Consider the following 22,390-nt stretch of genomic DNA (forward strand, 5'->3'; position numbering starts at 1 on the left):
AATTCCTGTGAAATTAACATAAATGAATGTAAATTTTCAGTGACAAAAATGGAAAAGGGGCTAAAAGAAAAATAATGAGATAAACATGCCATTTTGCTTATAATACTATTGCTTAATTGAAGGAAAAGACAGAGGCAAAGGGCGCCTCAGCAAAATCCTGTGAGCGATGATTAAAATGAGTTTGCTCCAGACTGGGTAAGCATGACAGCATCTATCTGTCACTGAAGGGGCAATCTGGCAAAGGCGTATGATCTCTGATTGGAAGGCAGAACACTGCTCTGCTCATGGATGTGTACCCCATCAGAAACGCATAGTTGTTATCTTTGACTTCAGTGTATGACCATAAGGCATACAGTTTTCTTCCGTTTCTACTCCTAATGTTAGGAAAGACACGTAGGAAATAGTAGGAGGTGCAGAGAAGGCACTGCTGCATGCATAATCCCTGTTCTTTATATGACATTGAAGAGAGGTCCAAAGGAGGGGAAGGCATGTGAGCTCAAAGAGTTGCTTGTTTTGCAAGGTGACCTATACGTAACAGACTCACACTTAAGACAGGGATCTCCCTCATTGCCTTTCATGTTATTTGTGTTTGGGATCTATCTCTAAAGTGAGACTGTATAAGCTTCCTTGAGGACAGAGAGGGTTATATGAGGGCACTTCAAAAAGTTTGTAGAGAAGCAGAATTAGAAGACATTTACTTTGGTACAAAGAAAGTTTCTGAAACCCATGCATACTTTTTCAAAATATAAATTTTCCATATACTTTTTGAAGATTCCACATATGCATGGATTTCAAATTTTCCACCAAAAATAAATTCAATTTAATTCCATTTTCTATGACTTTTTAAAATTATCCCTTATATTCACATGGATATAGCAACATAGATTTGTTTTTCTATTTGAATAGCCCAAAGAGTCCCAATTCATTTTCCGGTGTCTTGGTGTTGTAGGCAGGCATACAGGCTAAAATTGATTAGGTTTGTGAACTGGAAGACCACGTCTTCACCACATTTTTGTGTGACCTCATGCCCCTACCTGACCGCACTATTGTGCCCACTGGCCAGACTAATTAACCAACTCCCCTTTAGAAGTGGATTAAAGGCCTGGAACACGATGGGCCCAGCCCTTTTTGGCTCTTTTTTGGCCCTTTTCCCTTTTGTCGAGGACCAGCTTGCTGCCCCTGTGCCTCCAAAGGCCATGTTCCCCAGGCTTTCTGGCCTACATGCTCCTCCACATGGCTGGCTCCTGGTGCTCTGTATGAATCCAGATTTCTCTCTCTCACTCTCCTATGCATTTCTCTCACTGAATAAAAAGTTTAAAAACTTATCATGCTGCCTCATTTATTTGTTCCAGTATTCAGAATTCTTCACTGAATATCAGGCAAGAACTCACAGTGCTTATTAATATTCTAAGTTTATTAATAAGCACACAGTAAAATAATTGGTACCTGATACCCCGATAATACTTCGCAACCCAGATGGGACTTTTAAAGAGGTCTGTCTCCAATAACATTGGTACTCTATATAGTTTTTCCTATATTACTTCCAATTCTTTCCTGTAGAATAAGGTCATATGAAATGTTTGGTTATTATTAACTTACTCACCACTATAATAAGATTTCACTGAATGTCATTAAATTGGATCCACAAAAGCACAACATAAGATTTTATGTAATTAACATCTTGGGAAAAAGTAAAATTTTCAGTCTATTTTGTAAGGTTTATATTTTGTTGAATCCCTCTTAGTTCTTGGTGTTATACTTTGCATGCAGCAGGTGCTCATTAAGTTTTAAGCTACTGAACATATTAGATAAAGTTATTTTAATATCACTAGAAATCTCTGGAGGAATTTGCAGATGGAAGGCAGAATGCCAAGACAAGAAAAGAGCCAATGAAGAATTTTTTTAAATTAAATAAAAAGGATGAACCGTGAAATGAATTCTGTACTTTTTGGGGGGAAATTTTTACAGTTTAAAAAATGTTATTTTGCTTATCTAACATCTTAGCTAAGCTTTAAAAGGTTCACAATTGTAAACAGTTTAATCTGAATACAGAAAAAGTTGGTTTTAAAGTTTCCAGCTGCGGAAGTAGCAGAAGAAAAATTCACTTCATTTTAGTTTAACCACTCTAAAAAGGAGGACTTGGGGCCGGTGCTGTGGCTCACTTGGTTAATCCTCCCATATGGGTGCCGGGTTCTAGTCCCAGTTGCTCCTCTTCCAGTCCAGCTCTGTGCTGTGGCCCGGGAAGGCAGTGGAGGATGGCCCAGGTCCTTGGGCCCTGCACCTGCATGGGAGACCAGGAAGAAGCTCCTGGATCCTGGCTTCAGTTCGGTGCAGCTCTGGCTGTAGCGGCCATTTGGGGAGAGAACCAATGGAAGGAAGACCTTTCTCTCTCTCTCTCTCTCTCTCTCTCACTGTCTATAACTTTACCTTGTCAAATAAATTAAAAAAAAAAAATGGAGGACTAATTTACATGCTATCTAGACTAACCAGATTTTTTCAAGTACTTCAGATTTTGGTTTATGTAGAAGTACACACTCAGTTTAAACAGAATGGTTTAAATTAAACTGGGACTTAACAGCTTTTTTGAACTTGGTTAACTTGAAGAGTTTTCTCAAAGATGGCTGTAACAATTCCTCCCCTCCCCTGAGCCTTGTAGCATTCCCACATCACAGCTCCTCCTGTAAGTGGTAGAATCTATTCCCCTCTGCATGTGGGCTGGTTTGTTTGGGCACACACAATGTGACAAAGTGACACTTAGGGCTTCTAGAGAAGCCTAACACTGAAGAGGCTGTGCAGCTTCTGTTTTTGTCTACTTAAAAGCTGATACCCTCTAAAGTAGTGTGACTGGTTTGCTAGAGAGATCCTGTGAGAGGCAGACATGTGCAGACAGTGGTAAGGTGTTCCTGCCCTCTCAGAGGAGGCACCAGACATGTACGCAAAATCATTTTTGGGTTTTCTGGTCCCAGCTAAGCTGATGCTGCTGTCACTGTGTGTAGCACAGAGATTAGCTGTCCAAGTTGAGCCTTACCTCTGACTATCCAATTGCAAACAAATCAATTGATTTTCTTTTGAGCGTAGAAGTTTTGGGGTAATTTGTTATACACTTGAAGGAAAATACTGAAATAATGAAAACACAAAGCATGTGGTAGTGGCCTTGGGACAAGGCAGCAGGCACAGGCTGGAAGGATGGTGAGGAGGCTGCTAGAAGGGTCTAGAAGATGGGCAAGGAGTTTGGTATTAGAAGCAGAAGACAAGCAGCCCTGTGTTGTGTAGTGGCAAAGCAATGAACACGACTGTCTCCTGAAATACTATCAAAGATACAGAATGTGTCTCATAAACTTGTGCTTTCAGCTATGGAGACCTCCAGACAGACAGGATGCTGAGTGACCAGGGGTTTCTTTTAATAGTAGATGGATAAGGTGTGGCAAGAGATGAACTAAGAAAAAACTGTTTGGTTCTGAAGTATATTTTGAGAAATATAAGGTTTTGGGATATCTTCTTTAAAAGATTCACAAAGTTAAGAAACAGGTTTAGAACTAAGACCAATTCCACAAGTGCTAAAACATGACCATAGAGGTGAAGTTCAAACCAAAGGAGTGGCTATTAAAACTCCATTATAACGTAGTTTTATACTCATTCAGTTACACAATGGGATTCTCAGAATCTTAAGGGCCTTATAAATACCATCTTAATTCTTTGCCTGAATTAAGAGGATCTCTTTCCAAATGGATTTGTGAGTATGGGTGGGATTTTTTTTTTTCTAATAATGAACTACAATTTCGTACACTAAAAGACTATCAACCTTTAAAGTCACTGTACCAACTTGGGCAAAAGAGGCCTTGGCCCCAGCTTTCCAGTCAGGAAGCAAGTGGAGAAAGCTACTCAGAGGCAAACAAGGGCTATTTCATATGAAAAAGACAGACTGATTCAGAGGGTAAAGCCAAGATCCCATGAGATATAACCAGGACTCATAGAAACAATGAATTTGGGAGTCATGCCCAGATTACAGAACTGGGCCCTAATCCAGGGACAGTCCCTGTTGCCGTAGTCCAGGAAACTAGCAATGTGTGCCTGGCTGGGTTTCAGAATCGCAACAAATCAGTGACTGCAGGGCCCTTCTACATCTTCCCCTTTTGAACAGTTTCTATGGAGATTTACCTCTTCCTCTCTTACCGCTAGAGGCTGAGCATTCCCAGGTCTCCAAAGTAAGAAATGCGGTGCCTTATCTCTGTCTGGACCTGATGCAGATGATGAGTGACTAGATTCTGAGACTGATACAATACTGGAGCAAGTTGAGTATGTTCTACAGGTAGGCGAATTGTGACTGGAAAGACAACTGTGGTAGATGGCTCCAAAGATGGCTACAACAAACCCTCTAACCTCCCTGTCTCCTGTCCTTTTGAAATGGCTTTGTCAATCATCTTTTCAGGAAATAGATTCCATTTTCTCCTCTTTCTGCATCTGGGCTAGGCCTATGATGTGCTTTGGCCCACAGAATGTTGTAGAGATAAAAACACACTATGACTCTGGGTCTAGGCATTAAGTGAATTTGAAGGTCTTATTTTTTTGTTTTTTGTTTTTTTTTTCTTCTTATCTTCCTGGTAACCAGCCACCAAGAAGAAAAGTGTGGTGATCTTTCTAGAAAGACAGAGATGACTAGGTAGGCCTCTGCTCTTCTAGCCAGCCTTGCTAAGGTACCAAACATGTGGGTGGAGTCATCTCAAATCTTCCACAACTAGACAGGCCACCCCAACTGACCCCATAAGGATTAGAGACAAGCTGCATCCGACAAGCCCTGCTTGAACTGTAGAACTGTGAATACTGTGAATAAATAAAGGGTTACTATTATTTTTTTAAGCTATAAAGTTTTGGGTTGATTTGTTACACAGCAATAAATGTCTAGATTTTAACTCCAAAACAGTCAACAAGGCTAGATAGGACGATGTGATCATGCAGAAGAACTGCAGAAGCAAACACTCAATGGCTAAAGCACTGGACACGACACACTGCACTCAGTGCCTCTCTAGCTTCCTTTCTACTTGTCTAAGTCTGAACATAGGCAAACCACTTAATACCTGGGAATCTCCTTTATGGAAGAAGGATAAGGATAGCTATCTCCTAGGACTGTTTTGAGGTCTGTATCAAATAACCAACAAAAAAGCATGTTTTAAAACCATTAACTACTATTTAAAAACAAAGAGGTCTACAATTACGACTTACAAGTGTGCCCCCATGGAAGCACCGTAGACACTGGCTTGACTATGCAAGTCAGCAGCCTGTTCTCTTCCCATTGAAAGCTTTACGTTAATCAGCTTCTCTTTAAAGAAAAAAGCCAAATAGTTTAAAATTTTCTAAATGAAAAACCATGCAGAAAGACACCAAAATCACTAAAGAAATGGCAAAATGAGTATTATAACAGGCATTTTGTGTCTGTAAATGTGATTTCTAGTTTATTTTAACAGCTACACTAAAACCCCACGGTATAGTTAATAGTATTATATGCGTTCTGTCAAAAATAAGAAAATATCCTCAAACACAATTTCTAATTTATAGGCTTATGACAAGTTCAAGCTGCTGAGAAATTGGACTTGAAAGTATGTCTCAGAATGATAGAAGACCACTATTAACACTATCATAATTGTATACCTATTGCATCAAATCTGACATTTCGGTTTAATATATTTTGCTGAGAGAGCATACCATTTTACGGCTTCCTAGTGAAATCAAATCCAACCCAGACGTTTTCACTTTTCTAATATAATTCACTGCAAGGTTTTAAAGCTGCCATCTCTTTTCTTCCTTTTTTTTCCCCCCTCAAAAGATTGATGCCCTGGCATTCGTTAATTCCACAAGAGCTCATAATGGGTCAATGAGTCAGTGGTGAGCACCTCCATTAACTGTATTAATTTACACTGTGTCACTGTAATGACATTTTGTCACAGCTACCTTTTCTGACATCTACGTAGCTATTCAAAAAGTAATATAACAACTTTTGAAGGTATTAAGGAAAATTAGTGTAGGAACTTCAGTAAGGTGAATGTCATTGTAACCAGACTATGTTAGAGGAGAGAAATTAAAAGAAAATAAATAAAGTAGAAACTAACTGGTCTGACTGCACCCGAGGCCCTCTCCTGAGAGGTCATTCAACAGCGCGCCTATGCCCCAGCTTGTGTTCATTAGCACAGGAAGAGACTGACAGTAATAGAGAGAGACAGAATAAAACCATCTACTTCATTCTTGTTCTCTTTTATACAACTCTAACTATGATAGCAGATATTATATAAACAATTTGCTTCTTTGGAAATGGAAATACATTCCCTTCAAAATGTATCAAATCCTATATTACAGCTCAGGGATGAGAAAAATATTAGGATTTAACATACAACATTCTTGCCTGCCAAACCAGGTATTAATTTAGAAGAAAAAAATCATACTCTTTCATCAATATTTTAAAGCATGAATTTAGAAATTATCATTGTCACCACTTTCTACCAAAAACCCTTATCTTCTCTTTACCATTTCTATCAACAGGACCTCAAATTTGATGCTATAAAGGAAAAGATGGGTATATTTGGTGTCTCTCCATCTCTCTCTCTGAAACACACACACACACACATAAACTGAAACATAACAAAGCTGAAACACTGAGAAATTGTACTTGCAATGCAATATCCTGAAACTTCAAAGATCTTTTATAAATTAGTAAGACATATGACTCAACTGAATAATGGGCATAAGATATGAGTCAATAAATACAAATCAATAAATATATGAAAAATATTCAACTTCATTCAAAAATGCAAACTAAAACAAAGGAAAAATCTTTCTAAGCAAAAATTCCACTATTACAATAGTGATGATATGGGAATAAGGAGGGGGCATCCTCTCACACTGCTACAGGGAGTGAATGAGCATCTTTGGGGATGATAGTTGGGCAATATCTTAAGAAATTTACAATGTATAGTTTTTGAGCCACCAGTCCCATTAACAGAATTACCCTTGACATATTCCTGAAGTTCACCAAGTTATTTATGCAAGGTTGTTCACCATTGCCTTGTGTTTGATAGCAACAATCAGAGAGAAAGAAAAACTCTCCAACAACAGGAGACTGCATGGATAAATAATTGTTTATGTATGTAGCATCCAGCCTTTAAAAAGAAAATGTAGGGCTCCATGGTGAGACAGTCAAGATATATTATTACACACTATGAAAGGTTCAAAGGTGGTGGTAGGAGAGAACTGAAAATGAAGGCAATCTGTGTAATGTCAAGCTGGGGAAATGAGCTCCTTATGAACCAATTAAGTCTTGGAAGAAAAAAAAGTACTTGTTTGTTCAGTATGACTGCTGAGAACACAAACCAAAAAGCCTCCCAAGTTAGTGAGAGCCATATTGGTCTTTGTCCCGGATGACAGATCCTGGGAGCCTGAAGTATCACAATTAATAATAAAATGTAAATGTTTCAGATATGGTTCTAAACAGGAAAACTACTGGGAGACTCCAAGGAGAAGCCCAGTACCTGGTTTTGGTGATCAGAGCCTAAAATGTAGCTTGCTGAGATATCTGGTGGTCTGAAATACCAACAATATTTTCAGGAGAAAAAGTAAAATGTAAAATTGCAACTGCACACATAAATTAAACCAAATAACCCCAGTATAAGTGTGGGCATGTGAGGGTGGATCTTTGCATTAAGTTGAAAAGTTAATTTTCTTTTTGTGATGATATCGAGTAACAGCAGGCATTTTCACTATATATATTTTAATATAATATGATATAATCTGACTTAAGATATAAATAGTCTTAAATGTAATAGGGAGCCTTCGAATACAGGTAAAGATATTTAATTCACATATAAAATTTTACTGAGCGCTTTTTACGAATATTCTGCTAATACTAGACCCTTTTGTTCAATAACGGCCTCTGGACTCAATTTTTGCAGTGTTATTAAATAAGAAATGGACTATCTCCCTGATTTCACTGGTTGCAAACTGGTAAAAATGATGGTTTATGGATATTTCAATTCCTCAGTAAAGATAGAAGACTGTTAAGGAAAAAATGTGGGCCTACAGAATTTAATGTAGTAAGGATGCATATTAAGTGTTCTTTTTTCCAAATGTGATTATGTTGCATGTATAAATTAATATTCATTTAGGTAAACTTCGATGACAACAACTAAAACACATAGATATACTATACTCCACTGGGCTCCATTTCCTTTGTTTCCTGCTTTGGAAACGAACTGAGCCAAAGTGATATTCATCCAGTTTTCCTGTAGTTCAGTAATACTGTAATTGCCTTTTACAAATGTTTTACAATAGATAAGCAGAAATAAGTGTGCTATTGACTTCTATCTATTACTTTTTGTTGGATGAAGACTCTAATTGGAATGATACTGTGACATTTTTATATTGAGTGACAGTAATGGGGAAAAAACTGCCTTGAAGAAAAAGAGCTTAAAATAAGAAACACATTTACCTCTGGAAAACTTGGTCATGTAATTGTATTTCCAGAAAAACAAAATGGAGAAAGATGAGAGAACAAATATATTTTGTTTTGAATACGAACCTTTTCTTATCCTTTAAAAAAAACAAGAATCCATACAAATGAATACAAAATCTTTGTATTAATAATAGTTAAGTAGCACCAACTGCACAATTACTGTGCTCTCTGGCTGTTCCTGGATATTGTATGTGTGTGTTGGTTTAATCTAATGTGTATTGTTGCATAGTATCCCCAGGCACAGTCAAGTAAAAGCTAAGGCTGTGCAGAAAAGCCTACATTTTAAATGGGTCTTGTCATTAATGCTTTATTAATTGCCCCAGGCTAAGCAAACTCAAAGCTGGGCAAGCTATAACAATATGACACATTAAGGTCAAATCCAATTCCTGCTGTGTTTTATGGAATAGGCCAAATATTGAGTGAACAGCAGGAAAGGCAATTTATAGGCTATCCTTTCCACCTTCTGATTATTCGATCTAAATTAGATAGGAATTTCTTGAAATGATGAAAACACTGAGCAATAAAAAATAATCTGAATCATTTTATATAATGCTCAAAATTACTTCCTTTAAAGATTAGATGTATAATATAATTTTAATGTGAAAGAACAAGAGTGCAAACTGAAATGTGTTACATATTTAAACAAAAAAATTTTCAACATATTTTGCAATTGCATTAATATCAACAAATGCAAAAACCTACCTTTACATCAGAAGTATCTCTCTGACTAATTCTCCAAGACCTTGCCACCGAAGAGAAGGTTCGATCTGGATGGTCAAATTTCCCATCATTTGCATTGAGGAAGAAGGTTGTGAAAGGTTCCTAAATTAAAAAAAAATAAATAAAACAGAATCTGGAATTTGATCATTTTAAACCTACCTGCCCTGTTCTTTCATAAAACATGAGTATCTCTGAAACCCTCCTGAGGGGAAGCATCATGGGTTCCTGGGAAGATGTCTACACCAAGGTGTCAGCAGATGCCTCTGGGCCAGTGGCCACTGCAGCATCCACTCCTCTGCAATCTGGGCACACTGTTTTGCTTCCTGGGCTTCCACATTTGGATTTATAAAAGGATGAGGTTCTAGCATTCTATGATTTTATGATAAATGATTTTGCATTTCTATCAATTCATAATTCAGATTTCTTTTCTCATAATTAACACCATACACACAACATTGCAGTAAGAAAAATCACCCTGACTTTATTGACTGCAATGTGTAATTAGGTAAGGAATATGTATTTTAGATTACTTGTGAAAGGGTACTCAAGAACTAGTACCACAATTATATCTGATGATCTTTTAAAAATGCAAATACTTGTTTAAAGCCCTTCAATAGCTCTTGGGAGCTCATAGGAGGAAGTCTACACTATTAACTTGTCTTACAAGGGAATCTGGAATCTGGAATCTGCTTCACTCACCATTCACTTCTTCATGTTCTAAGGACTTGCTACTCTGTTTTCAACTTCTGTCCTTCATGTGTGATGATGTTCCTTCTGTCTGGTACAAACTTACTCCTTTTCCTCATATCTTTACCCGGCTAGGTTATTTTTATCCTGTAAGTCTCAGCCAACATGCCATTCTGTTTGCCTGAAAGACTTTCTTTGATGTATTAAGACTCTCCAGCATGCTCAAATGGCAACTTTGTTTCCTCAAACAGCACTGATACATTTATCACACTCTTATAGTTGACTGCTATCTTGCCTGTATTCCCCACTGGGACTGGTTCCATATCTCTCTTATTCACTGTGTTATTTGCAACACTTAGAGTAACTCCTGGTATACAGAAGTTGCTCAATATATAATCCCATTGAATGCAGGAACGAAATAAAGTAAGTGCAAATGAGATGAATGAACTCTATTCTTTCTTGTATTCTGTGACTGTTACCTTAGCCTTCTGTGACTGCTACCTTAGCACAGTGTCTGTCAACTAGTACATGTTCCCATATCAGGAAACTTAGGAATAGCATTATCACAATGTGTGAATGCATTTAATTTTAATGCTTTTCCTGTAGTTCTCTTGTTGGCAGGGAGACATTGGTTTTTGTCATTAAATTTGCTTCCAAATTTAAAAGGATTAAATAACATTTATTCTTAGTTACTGACAATTGGTAACAAAGGTGAACACTTTTCTTTTTCTGTGCTTTAACTCTTTGCTAAGTCCATGGTGAATTACATGTCATTCCCAGGTTTGATAAGGCTAAGAAATTTATAAAATATTTTCCAAAACATTTTAGTCTCTTTTAACATGTAACTTCTGCTCATTGTTTTGAAAGTATTAAATATTAGTTTGCCCCTGTAAATTCCCCTCTTTGTCATTAGCCTTAAGGACAGTCTACTGTAAAACAGTTAAAAATGTTTATCTTCTTCAATATCCTCCTGAAACTTAGTGTGGCCACATTGTCATCAATTTTGTTTATATAATCAGTATTTTATGTTCAGTATTGGATAACAGGAAAGTATGATGCAAGAGATAAGACCTAGAAAGGTACAAATTATGCAGGTGGGGGGGGGCATTATTGATTCACCTGAAAATCAGATATGCATATAGGAAGCCCATAGTTCTGGGTAAGATTTTAAGTGAAACGAGAGACAAAAGGATGTGCCCCAAATTAAGTTATGAATACAAATTTTATGATATGGTTTTCACTAATTAATTTTCTTTGAAGACTTTAAATTCACAATTAAAAATAAGATAGTGAATACAGTAATCTGACCACTGAATTAAACAAATTAATGGGGATACTAACATTCTAGAAGTAGCAATGTTAAACTGAATCAAACTTGACAGATCTAAGTATGAATTTTGGTGGAGTTATTTATCTATCTTGGGCAAATTACTTAATGTTAAGTAATTGTGTCAAGTAATTGTCTTCATTCCTTCATCTATGCAAATTGGGACTGACAATACCTTGGGGGTAATTATGAGAATATAAAATAAAATGTAAAAAAAAACTTTTGCCACCTTATTTGACACAAAGTTTTAGAATGACTGACTTGGGGTGGGCATTAGGCCTGGTGATGAAGAGGCCATGATGGGTGCCTACATCCCACATTGGAGTACTTGGATTCAGTATTTGGCTCCAGCTCCTGATTCCAGTTTTCTGTTATGGTGAATCCTAGGAGGCAGCAAAAATGGCCCAAGTAATTGAGTTCATTGCCACCCACGTGGAAGACCTGGGTTGAGCTCCCAGCTTCAGCCTGGCCCAGTCCTGGCCATTATGGGCACTTGAAGAGTGAACTATGGAATGGGATCTTGGTCTGCCTATCCCTCTGCCTCTCAAAATAAAAAATAAATAGAAAACAATTTTTAAAGATGACTACTATGCATTGTGCGAGTGTTTATTGCTGGGATTACTACCAAATTGCAAGCTCACTGGATTCTAATTAGACTTTTAATTTCTTAGGTCTTACTCTTCTCTGTATCCTTACCCCCAAGCTTGGTTCAAAGCATTTAGTAAGTGTTTGATGAACATACCTAAACATGTACTTGCTATAGTTTGAATGATATTTGGCTCCAAAACTCATGCAGACATTTAGACATTAGAATCATAAGCAAAAGGCACTCAGAGGGTGGAAATATAATCCAATTATGGTTAGGAGGTGGGGCTAATAGGAGATCTTTAGGACACTGGGGCTCTACCCTTGGATGGTAGTTTTTCTGTGACCACTTGAGTTCTGGCAAGAGGAATGATTATAATACCTGACTTGTACCTAACTTCTCTCTGCTTCTTGGCTTGTTATGGGATCCTTCCTCTATTTGTACTCCATCATTGGTATTTTGCCACCCTTATCAGAGGCAAAAGCAATGGGGTCACCCATTCTTGGACTGTGAACCTCCAAAATTATATACTAAGTAAGTCATTTCCTTTTCTCTCAGATATTTTGTTATAGTGACAAAAAGTTGACTAATACAGTATACTGGGAAATGGTAATACATACATACATACATATATGTATGTACATATATATAAAATATATATATATAAGTATACATATATAAAAAAGTGAGGATGATATATAGCTTTTCTTTTCTGTTCTTAAGCATAGTAGAAATTTTACCCAAAAAGGTATACCTTCAAAGCTCCCACCTTCATTACTGTAAGGCTGCTGATGTAAGGCATTTTTTTTTCTCAGTAGGTGTTAGTCAGAGATTAATTTAGAGGGATCAGACTTGTCTGTGTGCTTTTTAACTGAATGTTAGTGAAGACCTGTTTACACATGCAAAGCCTTACTTCTTACCACTAAAAGCTGAGCTGATCTCTACCTTGACCTAAATTATAAAATCCTTAACAAACACATGCCAAGAATAGCACTGATAGGCATAAAGAAAAGAAATCTCAAGTTTAAGAATTATTTTTTATTTCTGGTACCAAAATTTATAGATCTGGTGTCACTCAAAAGGAGACAATAATTAAGAATCCCACATTTCACTGTTTTAAGTAGCTTTTAAAAAGATCTGATTAACAACTGTTTTAGGGACACGTACTGCATTACTGACGTATATTCTCATTATTTCTGAAGGCCTCCAGCAGTTCTAGTGGAAGAGAACTAATAGAAATTGATAACCTATTTGTTTATAAGTGAGTATTGATCTTTCAAGCTCTGATTATTGTGGAGATTACTTTTTACTGTGTGTTTCCCTGTTACATTCAAGGCACAATGCAAGGCCCAACTTTTCCATTTGACTCATGCCTAACACAGAAAATCAAGTGCTTTATTAAACTTAAAGAACTTTCATATTTATTCACCTAGCATAAGCTGGTTCAGCCATTTTTAGCATATTAGTTATTTCATTATTTTATCAAAAAACTTTCCGCTTGGAAGACAAAATGTAAAAATGAATAAGTATGGAACAGCAATTTCACAAATTAAAATATTAGCACTTTTTGGGCTTTAAAAATTTCAGGGTAGGTCCTGCAGTATAAAGGGCTGGTGGCAGATGGTCTCCTCCTCATTATATATATACCCCCAGGTCACTTCAGGCCTTCCAACCCTTTTTTCTTGGTGGAAAACCAAACTCACCTGGTCTATATTGGGAACTACCTATCCCATTGTGCACCATCATACTGTCAGTCTCCTCCAAGGACACTAACACCCTTTCCTGTCTTTCATGCTTACAGAACAATAAATTCTATTTTGGGCAATCTAACACCGTAACTCTTGTCTCAAACCATTTTTGTTTAGTTATTTCATAAGAACTTTCTTAAGTCATTCTACCCTATAATTTTATTCTTTTCCTTCCCTTCATTTCATTTAAAAGTCAAAGATCAAACTGTACCAATGGGAAAGAGGTGGTACTTAGGATATAACTATAGTAAGAAAAGACATATATTTGAAGAGATAGGAAATATAACAAAGGTTAAAGAGAAGGGAACAAACGTGTTTGGAACACCTCTCTGTGCTATACACAGCACTACCTCAGTTAACTCAATCCTCAGTATTTTCTGGAGCAGGTATAATCATTCCTCTTTTACATCTGAGAAAATTCAAGAAGACAGAGGAACCATTATTTTTATAGGCCTTTGTGTAGTAACTCCAGAAGTTTAATCTCCCCCATTTCTTTTGAAAGAACCCAGAGTATCTTTTAGAACCTTCTAAAAGTCTCTGTTATTGACCTATGTGTCTGTTGTGGACTGGGCTCTTGGTTAAATACTCCTCATCTGCCTCTTAGTAAATATGTATGGTCCATAATAATTAGTTCTCAACATAAACATCACCAAAGAATTTTATTCATTAGTATTATCTTTGGCTTTAATTATAATATTGCAAAAGTGCTCTAACTATTTTTTTACTATATACTTAACAAAATTTTTTTTTTGACAGGTAGAGTTAGTGAGAGAGAAAGAGACAGAGAGTAAGGTCTTCCTTTTTCTATTGGTTCACCCCCAAAGTGGCCGCTATGGCTGAAGTGCTGCGCTGATCCAAAGCCAGGAGCCAGGTGCTTCCTCCTGGTCTCCCATGCAGGTGCAGGGCCCAAGGACCTGGGCCATCCTCCACTGCACTCCTGGGCCACAGCAGAGAGCTGGACTGGAAGAGGAGCAACCGGGACAGAATCCAGCGCCCCAACCAGGACTAGAACCTGGGGTGCTGGCTCCTCAGGCAGAGGATTAGCCTAGTGAGCCACAGCGCCGGCCAACTATATACTTTTTTATATACATTAATTAATTATTTCTGTGTTATATGTATAGGCTAAGACTTAGAGTAAAAACATTATAAGTAAGAAACATGCTTTATCTTAGTTATTATCTGAAGTATCTCAAATTTTCTCATCATTTACCAATAGCAACTATCAAGGAAACAGCTGTTTTAGAATCTTGTAATTTAGACAAGTGATTTCACTTGTAGTTTGTCTAAAATAATATTTAACTTAAATTAATGAGGTATATTAGCATATTAAAATAATTATCATTGTCAAACTGACTACAGTGACTGAAACTAATAATGAGTTTAATGACTTTAGATCTAAAAGATTTGAAAGGTAAGAAGAGTTATTTTACTTTAATTTTATGTTCATAAACAAATTTCTTGTGATACGAATTTTAATGCATTTTTTACTTCTTAAACTCAAGGGGATGGGAGTGAGAAAAATCACAATTCTGTGGCTACTAGGTTAAACATTTAGTAAGCTATTAGACCATAATACTCCTATTTTTGTCAGCATAAAATAATTTGTTTGGGCTAAATGAGTCCCCATAAAGTTACCTTACAAATCTGTCCTAATACAGTGACCACTAGCCACATGTGACAACTGAGCACTTGAAACATGACTATTTCAAACTGAAATGTGACATAAATAACAAATACACCCTGGATTTCAGAGACTTAGTACCATCACCTTCTTAATGTAAAATGTCTCATTAATAATTTTTATAATGGCTCCCCGTTGAAAGAACGAAATTTTGTAAGGGCAGGCACTGTGACATGGTGGATTAGGATACCAACAGCCCATATCAGAGTGCTGGTTCAAATCCTGGCTGCTCTGCTTCTGATCCAGCTTCCTGCTCACATGTCAGGGAAATTAGTGGAGGACAGCCCAAGTACTTAGACATCTGCCACCCGTGGGGGAGACCAGGATGGTGTTCCTGGCTTCTGGCTAAAGCTTGGCCCAGATCTGTCTGCTGTGGACATTTTGGGAATGAACCAATAGATGGAAGATCTCTCTCCAGCTCTCCTCTTTTTTCTGTTGCTCTTTCAAATATGTAAGTAAATAAATCTCTGAAAAAATATTTTTGCATATATTGGGTTAACAAATATTTACTAATATTAATTTCATCTGGTGTTTTTAACTTTTTAAATATGGCTCCCAGAAATTTTCAGTTACTTAGGCAGCTTGCATTATATTTCTATTGTGCAGCAGTGCTACAGAGAATTTTAAGGGAGATGTGTAGAATAAATACGTGTGAATATTCTTCCACTTCCACGTATACATTTAACTCTGTATTCTATTTCACTGGAATCATCAATTTATGTATGTATGTATGTATTTATTTTGACAGGCAGAGTGGACAGTGAGAGAGAGAGACAAAGAGAAAGGTCTTCCTTTTCCGTTGGTTCAACCCCCAGATGGCTGCTACTGCCGGCGCGCTGTGGCCGGCATGCTGTGCCTGATATGAAGCCAGGAGCCAGGTGCTTCCTCCTGGTCTCCCATGCGGGTGCAGGGCCCAAGCACCTGGGCCATCCTCCACTGCCTTCCCGGGCCACAGCAGAGAGCTGGCCTGGAAGAGGGGCAACCAGGACAGAATCTGGCACTCCATCCGGGACTAGAACCTGGTGCTAGCGCCACAGGCGGAAGATTAGCCTAGTGGGCCCTGGCGCCGGCCCCATCAGTCAATTTAAAGATGAATTATGATACATGATTTGAGAAGGTATTTAGTTTATTAGGGATAGAAGAGGGTTAACTTAATTAGACTCTTGAATATTTGGTGGATTCACACTTGAATAAATATTACAAATCTGGCTCCAGACAAATTTGATTACATAAAAATCATCTATTAGCACTTTATTATACTTTAATTACACTTTAAATACCATATATTACTCTTATTTAATTCTCAAAACAATCCAGTGGATAACACTTTGTTAGAAGTTGTTTCTGAATCTTTTCTTCAACCCTCTAAACACCTGAGAAGGGTGTCCTTCTCACCCTATGGAGTTGGCTCACTAAGGAAAGGCAATTATTGTCTTTAAAATTTTTTTAGAGTTACTTATTTTGAAGAGGGGGGAGAAAGGGCGAAAGGCAGAGAGAGAGAGAATGTTAGAGAGAGAGAGAGAGAGAGAGGGAGAAAGATTGATTCTATTCATTGGTTCATTCACTAAATGTTCACAATAGCCAGGGCTGAATCAGGCCAAAGTTAGGATCCTCCCACGTGGGTGGCAGGGACCCAAGTACCTGGACCATCTCCTGTTGCCTCCCCGGATGTGCATTAGCCGAAAATTGGAATCAGAAGTAGAACTAGGACTTAGACCCAGGCATTCTGATATAGGATGCAAGTGTCCCAAGCAGTGTCTTACCCACTGTGCCAAATGTCCACCCCAGCAATGACTGTGATGGAACCTGAGGTAGGATGTCAATTCCTCACATGATGAAAATCTCTGGTTTATATTTCCTAAAATTTTCCTCCTCTAACAGCTTTGAAGGTCTCTCTAAGATTTCCATGCACACTAACTTGAAGCCAAATCGACTTTGTAGCTTAAGAAATGTATCTTATGGGCTGTTTAAGCCCAGGCTCATCTGTTCTTGTCTTTCAGAGCAATTCCTAAGCAGAAACAAAACTTTAAATTTCACTGACACTCTTTTTATGTAAGTTTTAAAATTTTCCTCCTTTACCTGACTTTTTGCATTGTTTTTGGTTCATGCACAGCTAATAATTCATTTCCCATGGGTGATAGTAATGATTGAGATTTCAGTTTTACATTTTGATCGTTTGGTGATCAGGGAGTTTAATTTACTAGTCACCTAGGTTTTATCTGCCTATTTGCCAGCTTAAATCCATTAAGATCATGTTTTATGTCCTTTGTAAAAGAAACTAGTTGTTTGAGATCCTAACTGGCACATTTTGGTGTTTCTGTGTTTAGTTATGACCTGTAGCTGAAACTGCAGGATGAAGCAGTAAGCTTTCTGTGTCTGCGACTCAGAAGCCTTTACCTCTTGTGCAAGTGCAAGGCATCTTGGCACCTCTCTGGGACAATGATTAATGCCACCCTTCTATTTGTGTTGCTTTGTCCTCTTTGCTTTATAGTGATAAGCAAGGATTGATATAAATCTAATATTCTCAAAATTAATAGAAAAATTACATAGAACTTCTAATATCTTTAATAGTGCTGGAGTTTAAAAAATGAAACTTCTAGCTCTGAAACATTTATAAAAGAATACAAGTTCATATAATTAAGGTGAATCTTTAGACAAATTAATTAAATAACTTCAATCTTAAAAATGAAATAACAGTTTTCTTTCTCTTAGTTTATCAATATAGAATTTATTTTCTAAAATAAATTAGTGTTTGTTGTCTTAATGGACTGGTTAATCTGAACTTCCTTAACTTCTTATGCTTATATAGAATTATGAAAGATATAAAATTTGTGTTCCAGCTGATATTGTGGCATAGTGGTTTAAACTGCTGACTCTGATGCTGGCATCCCGGCTGCTCCACTGCCAATCCAGCCCCCTGCTTATGCACCTGGGAAAGCAGTGGAAGATGACCCAAGGCCTTGGGCTCCTGCACCCAAAATGGAGACCCAGATGAAGCACTCTGTCTCCTGGCTTCAGCCTGGTCCAGCCCTGGCTGTTGCAGCCATGTAGGTACTGAACCAGCAGATGGGAGACCTCTCTCTCTCTCTATGTCTCTTTCTCTCTCTGTCTCTCCTTCTCTCTCTGTAACTCTAACTTTAAAAAAAAATGTTAATTTAACTTTACCACCATTCTGCTTAACTTCTAAAAAATAATAATTGTTTACAGTATATCACCTACTAGTGGTTTTGTTGCAAATTCAATTTGCTAATACAGAGAATACTCAAGGGAGATCTCCAAATGAAAGCTGCTTTATATGCTTAGGGAGAAAATATCTTTGAAAATAGGAGATGCCTTTTTTGTCTATGCTGCTTTCCTTGTGTGTTTCTGAGGCATGTCAGCACCACACAACAGAGTGGCCTAAACTCTATCTTGATAAGGGAAGAAAACATTATTGATTATATTGAACTAGAGATTTCATTTAGCATTGTACAGTACTCCTCCATCTCTTATAGTAACAAAAACCAATCAATAGGGCCATCTGACTCCAATAACTGCTCCTTACTAGCCTCCATTGGAGAAGGAAAGACTAAAGGCAAAGAGATTTGTTAAGAACTTTTTGCAATAATCTAGATGTGAAATAATGGGAACTAAGGGAAGAGTCCAAGTCAATAGAGAAAAATAAACGGATTGCAGAGACATTTTGTGGGTAGAACCTATGGATATCTGATTGCACGTAAGGGGTTGGTAAAACAGAGAAAACATCTAGGAAAGCTCTCCAGTTTCTACATTGGGCAACTAAGGGAATGATTGTGTCATTTATTTGGAAAGGTAAACATGAGGGATCATAACAGATTCATTAGAGACATAAGGAGTTCCTGTTTTGAAATTATGTTATTGTGAGATGTTCAGAAGAAATACACAGTGGGCACTTGGACATGTAAGTAGGGAGTCCACAAAGAAAGTGTGATGAAGACTGAAGCTGGAACTTCCTTGCTTATAGCCGAATGACTTAGCTCAGCTAAAGTATATAAATTCAGAAACAGAAACATTGAGGAAAAGAAATATGAGTGGGAGACTGAGCAGGACAGTTAGGATGATGGAAGGAAAATCAGGAGCGGATATTGTAAGAGGAGACATGAGAGGAAAGAATTTCAAGCAGCAGAAAGTTAGCAATGGTGTAAAGTGCTTCAGAGACATGATGGGTGAGAGATGGCAGGCTCTACCCCACTTGCTCTAATGTGCAAAGTGGTGGGTTTGGAACCTAAATCACAGGGTAAAAGACTGAATGAGAAGTGATCAAGTGGTGGCCACAAGGATAGACTAGGGCAGCCAATGAAGGCTGTACTTTCACTAACCAGACTGTGAAGGGAGAGAAATGGGAAGCAGCTGCACAGTGGGTAGGGGCTGGAAGGAGGCTTAAATAAAATCAGAGATAATAGATATATTTATGGCTTAGGAAAAAAGAGAATGTTGCAGGAAGAGGTCTTCAAAACAGTTGGAAATGGTTTTAATAGTTTTTTTTTTTTTTTTTTTTTTTTTTTGACAGGCAGAGTGTATAGTGAGAGAGAGAGACAGAGAGAAAGGTCTTCCTTTGCCGGTGGTTCACACTCCAATGGCCGCCGCGGCTGGCACGCTGCGGCCAGCGCACCGCGCTGATCTGATGGCAGGAGCCAGGTACTTATCCTGGTCTCCCATGGGGTGCAGGGCCCAAGTACTTGGGCCATCCTCCACTGCACTCCCTGGCCACAGCAGAGAGCTGGCCTGGAAGAGAGGCAACCGGGACAGAATCCGGCGCCCCGACTGGGACTAGAACCCGGTATGCCGGTGCCGCAAGGCGGAGGATTAGCCTAGTGAGCCGTGGCGCTGGCCTGGTTTTAACAGTTTTAAACATGTTGCCCAAGAAGCAGGAGTGAGGAGGAAGTGGTGGTAAGTGCCAGCTTGTGTCCTTAGTGAGGAGAGGATGGGCTCCAGAGGGTTGGTTCCTTTATACAGGGCAAGAAGAAGCTCACAATAATATTTTTCTCACCTAATTTTGCAAATGCATCAACTTGTTTAAAAACATCACTTTTGCTAGAGGTTGTAATTTCTAGTTGCTACTTTGCTGGTTTCGAATCTTTACAAAACAGGCACCAAGCATAACAGATTTTAATTTAATTACTTAGGTTAAAAAAAAACTTCAATGTAGTCAAGGCAAATGGAAATATAAGGAAGACACTCACAATTCGAACAAGCCAGGATAAAGTAGATGTTGCTGTTGAATAATGTGTATTGTAATGGTAGGGTGGACTTTGGTCATCTTCCCATGTCTCATAACGCTCTGCATAAAACACAGCTCTCTTTGGGTTCAAAGCACCAATTGGCTATAAAAAGATAAAAGGAAACATTTTGTTTAATATAGTCACATTAGACATTCTTATTGATAAGTATTCTGATTGGCCTTCAATATTAACTCATTTTAATCACAGAACAAAAATTATTTGTATTGTGTTTTTACAAATTGAATGTTGATATTAATTACAAATCACAGTACTTGCCAAAAACTACCAAACAGTATGATCTATAAGTACAACAATTATAGACTTTGAGTTACTCAGAGATTCAGTAAACTGGATTATCAGACATGATCCGCTTCTAACTATTAAGGTCAAAATAGTATTTTTATGTTATCTTCTTGTCTATTTACAACATATATAATGAAAATTTAGCTTTGGTGTACAAGAAATCCAGTGAGGAGAAGGGGAAGCAGACAACTACCATATTAGGGAAAACTTATCTAAACAGACCGTTGTGAGAGACTACAACTCATGCTATGGAAGCACTGTTGGAGCACGAGTGTCATTCGGCTACAATACAGATGCAGCATTTTTATAAAGTTAAACTACAAATTTAAGGGTGACAGCAATAATTCAGACAATACAGATTTGCTAAGAGCAATTTGCTAAGGCCGCTCAGCCCTCTCCTGAGAGCCAGCACAAGATTTACCCTTTATGATGCAAATTCCTGCAGCAGTGTACACAGTAAGTGCTAGCATATAACCCCCTGTTTCCTTCAATAAAGGATGTGTCTCAAACTTCTCAGCACACCCAATCATTAAGAAGTCCAGGATAGCGTCCTCATAATCACAAATAGAAAACGGTCTTAGCTGAAGTTTTCATTTCTGATTTTGGCTTAATGGTATAGAGGTCTATGATATCAAATAGCCACATTGTTTTATTTTAGGTTACATACTATGACAATAAATATGTAGATGGTGGGTGTTGTGGCACAGTGATCAAACTGCCACTAGGGATGCCTATATTCAATACAGAGGAGCCAGTTTGAGCCTTGGCTATCTGGGTTCTGATCCAGCTTGCTGTTAATGCATCTCAGGAGGCAGCAGATGATGGTTAAAATATTTTGGCCCTTGTCACTCACATGTGATACCCACATGGAGTTTGAGGCTCTTGGGTTCAGCCTGGCCCAGCCATGGCTGTTGTAGGCCTTTGGGGAGTGATCAGCAGATAGAAGATCTCTCTTTCTTTCTGCCTTGCAAGTAGATGAAAATAAAAAGTAGTTTCCTTTTCTGTCCAACAGTGAGTAAATATTTAGGTACACCCACTTTGTTGTAGGTGTTATTATCTGAGGATATTTAAAAAAGTTGGTGGAAAGATAGAATTATAAGATTAGTTTATTTTGGTACAAAAAATTTTTGAACCCTATGCATGGTATGTCCACAATACACATTTTCCATGAACTTTATGAAATAGCTTTATATAAAAAGGCTTAATTGAAAATTTAAAAGCTATTACTAGATATCTTGCTATTTTGTCCCTGTGAATTTTTATAAGTGACCACTATAATAATAAATAAGATGCAAAAATGAAAAATAAAATTTCTGTCCTTACAAAACTTTATTATTATAATTTAGTTTTGAAAACTGCTGTAAAGTCTGCTTACAAGCACAACTGCAAACAAGCACAATTTTCAATATGAAGGAATCAAGAGAGACTAACATACAGAAATTCACATTCCATACTTTTGTTGTGAGAAGTGTTCTGTAGAACATTACAACATGTATGTGAGACACTTGTATTTAGTGAAGAAATGATGTTGAAGATTTTTCTACTCTGATCACTCATTTCCCCCTTTCCAAAGACCAAAGAGAGAAATCTGTCTCAGATGT

The 22,390-nt window shown here is 37.6% G+C and overlaps 1 protein-coding gene across 10 annotated transcripts in view; it reads right to left on the reverse strand.

The window, feature by feature from the left end:
- NBEA (neurobeachin) overlaps positions 1–22,390 on the reverse strand; it is a 732,675-nt gene that overhangs the window by 75,588 nt on the left and 634,697 nt on the right. For all 10 annotated transcript variants that reach the window (XM_070049020.2, XM_070049018.2, XM_051831739.3 and 7 more), the window contains 2 exons: positions 20,448–20,588; positions 9,200–9,319 (listed from right to left, as the gene is read on the reverse strand). In XM_070049020.2, coding sequence (XP_069905121.1) covers positions 9,200–9,319; positions 20,448–20,588 — 261 coding nt within the window. The remainder of the gene's footprint in view (positions 1–9,199; positions 9,320–20,447; positions 20,589–22,390) is intronic.

This window comes from Oryctolagus cuniculus, chromosome 9 (genome assembly GCF_051225735.1).
Source record: "Oryctolagus cuniculus isolate XC-2025 breed Fujian yellow rabbit chromosome 9, ASM5122573v1, whole genome shotgun sequence".
NCBI lineage: Eukaryota > Metazoa > Chordata > Mammalia > Lagomorpha > Leporidae > Oryctolagus > Oryctolagus cuniculus.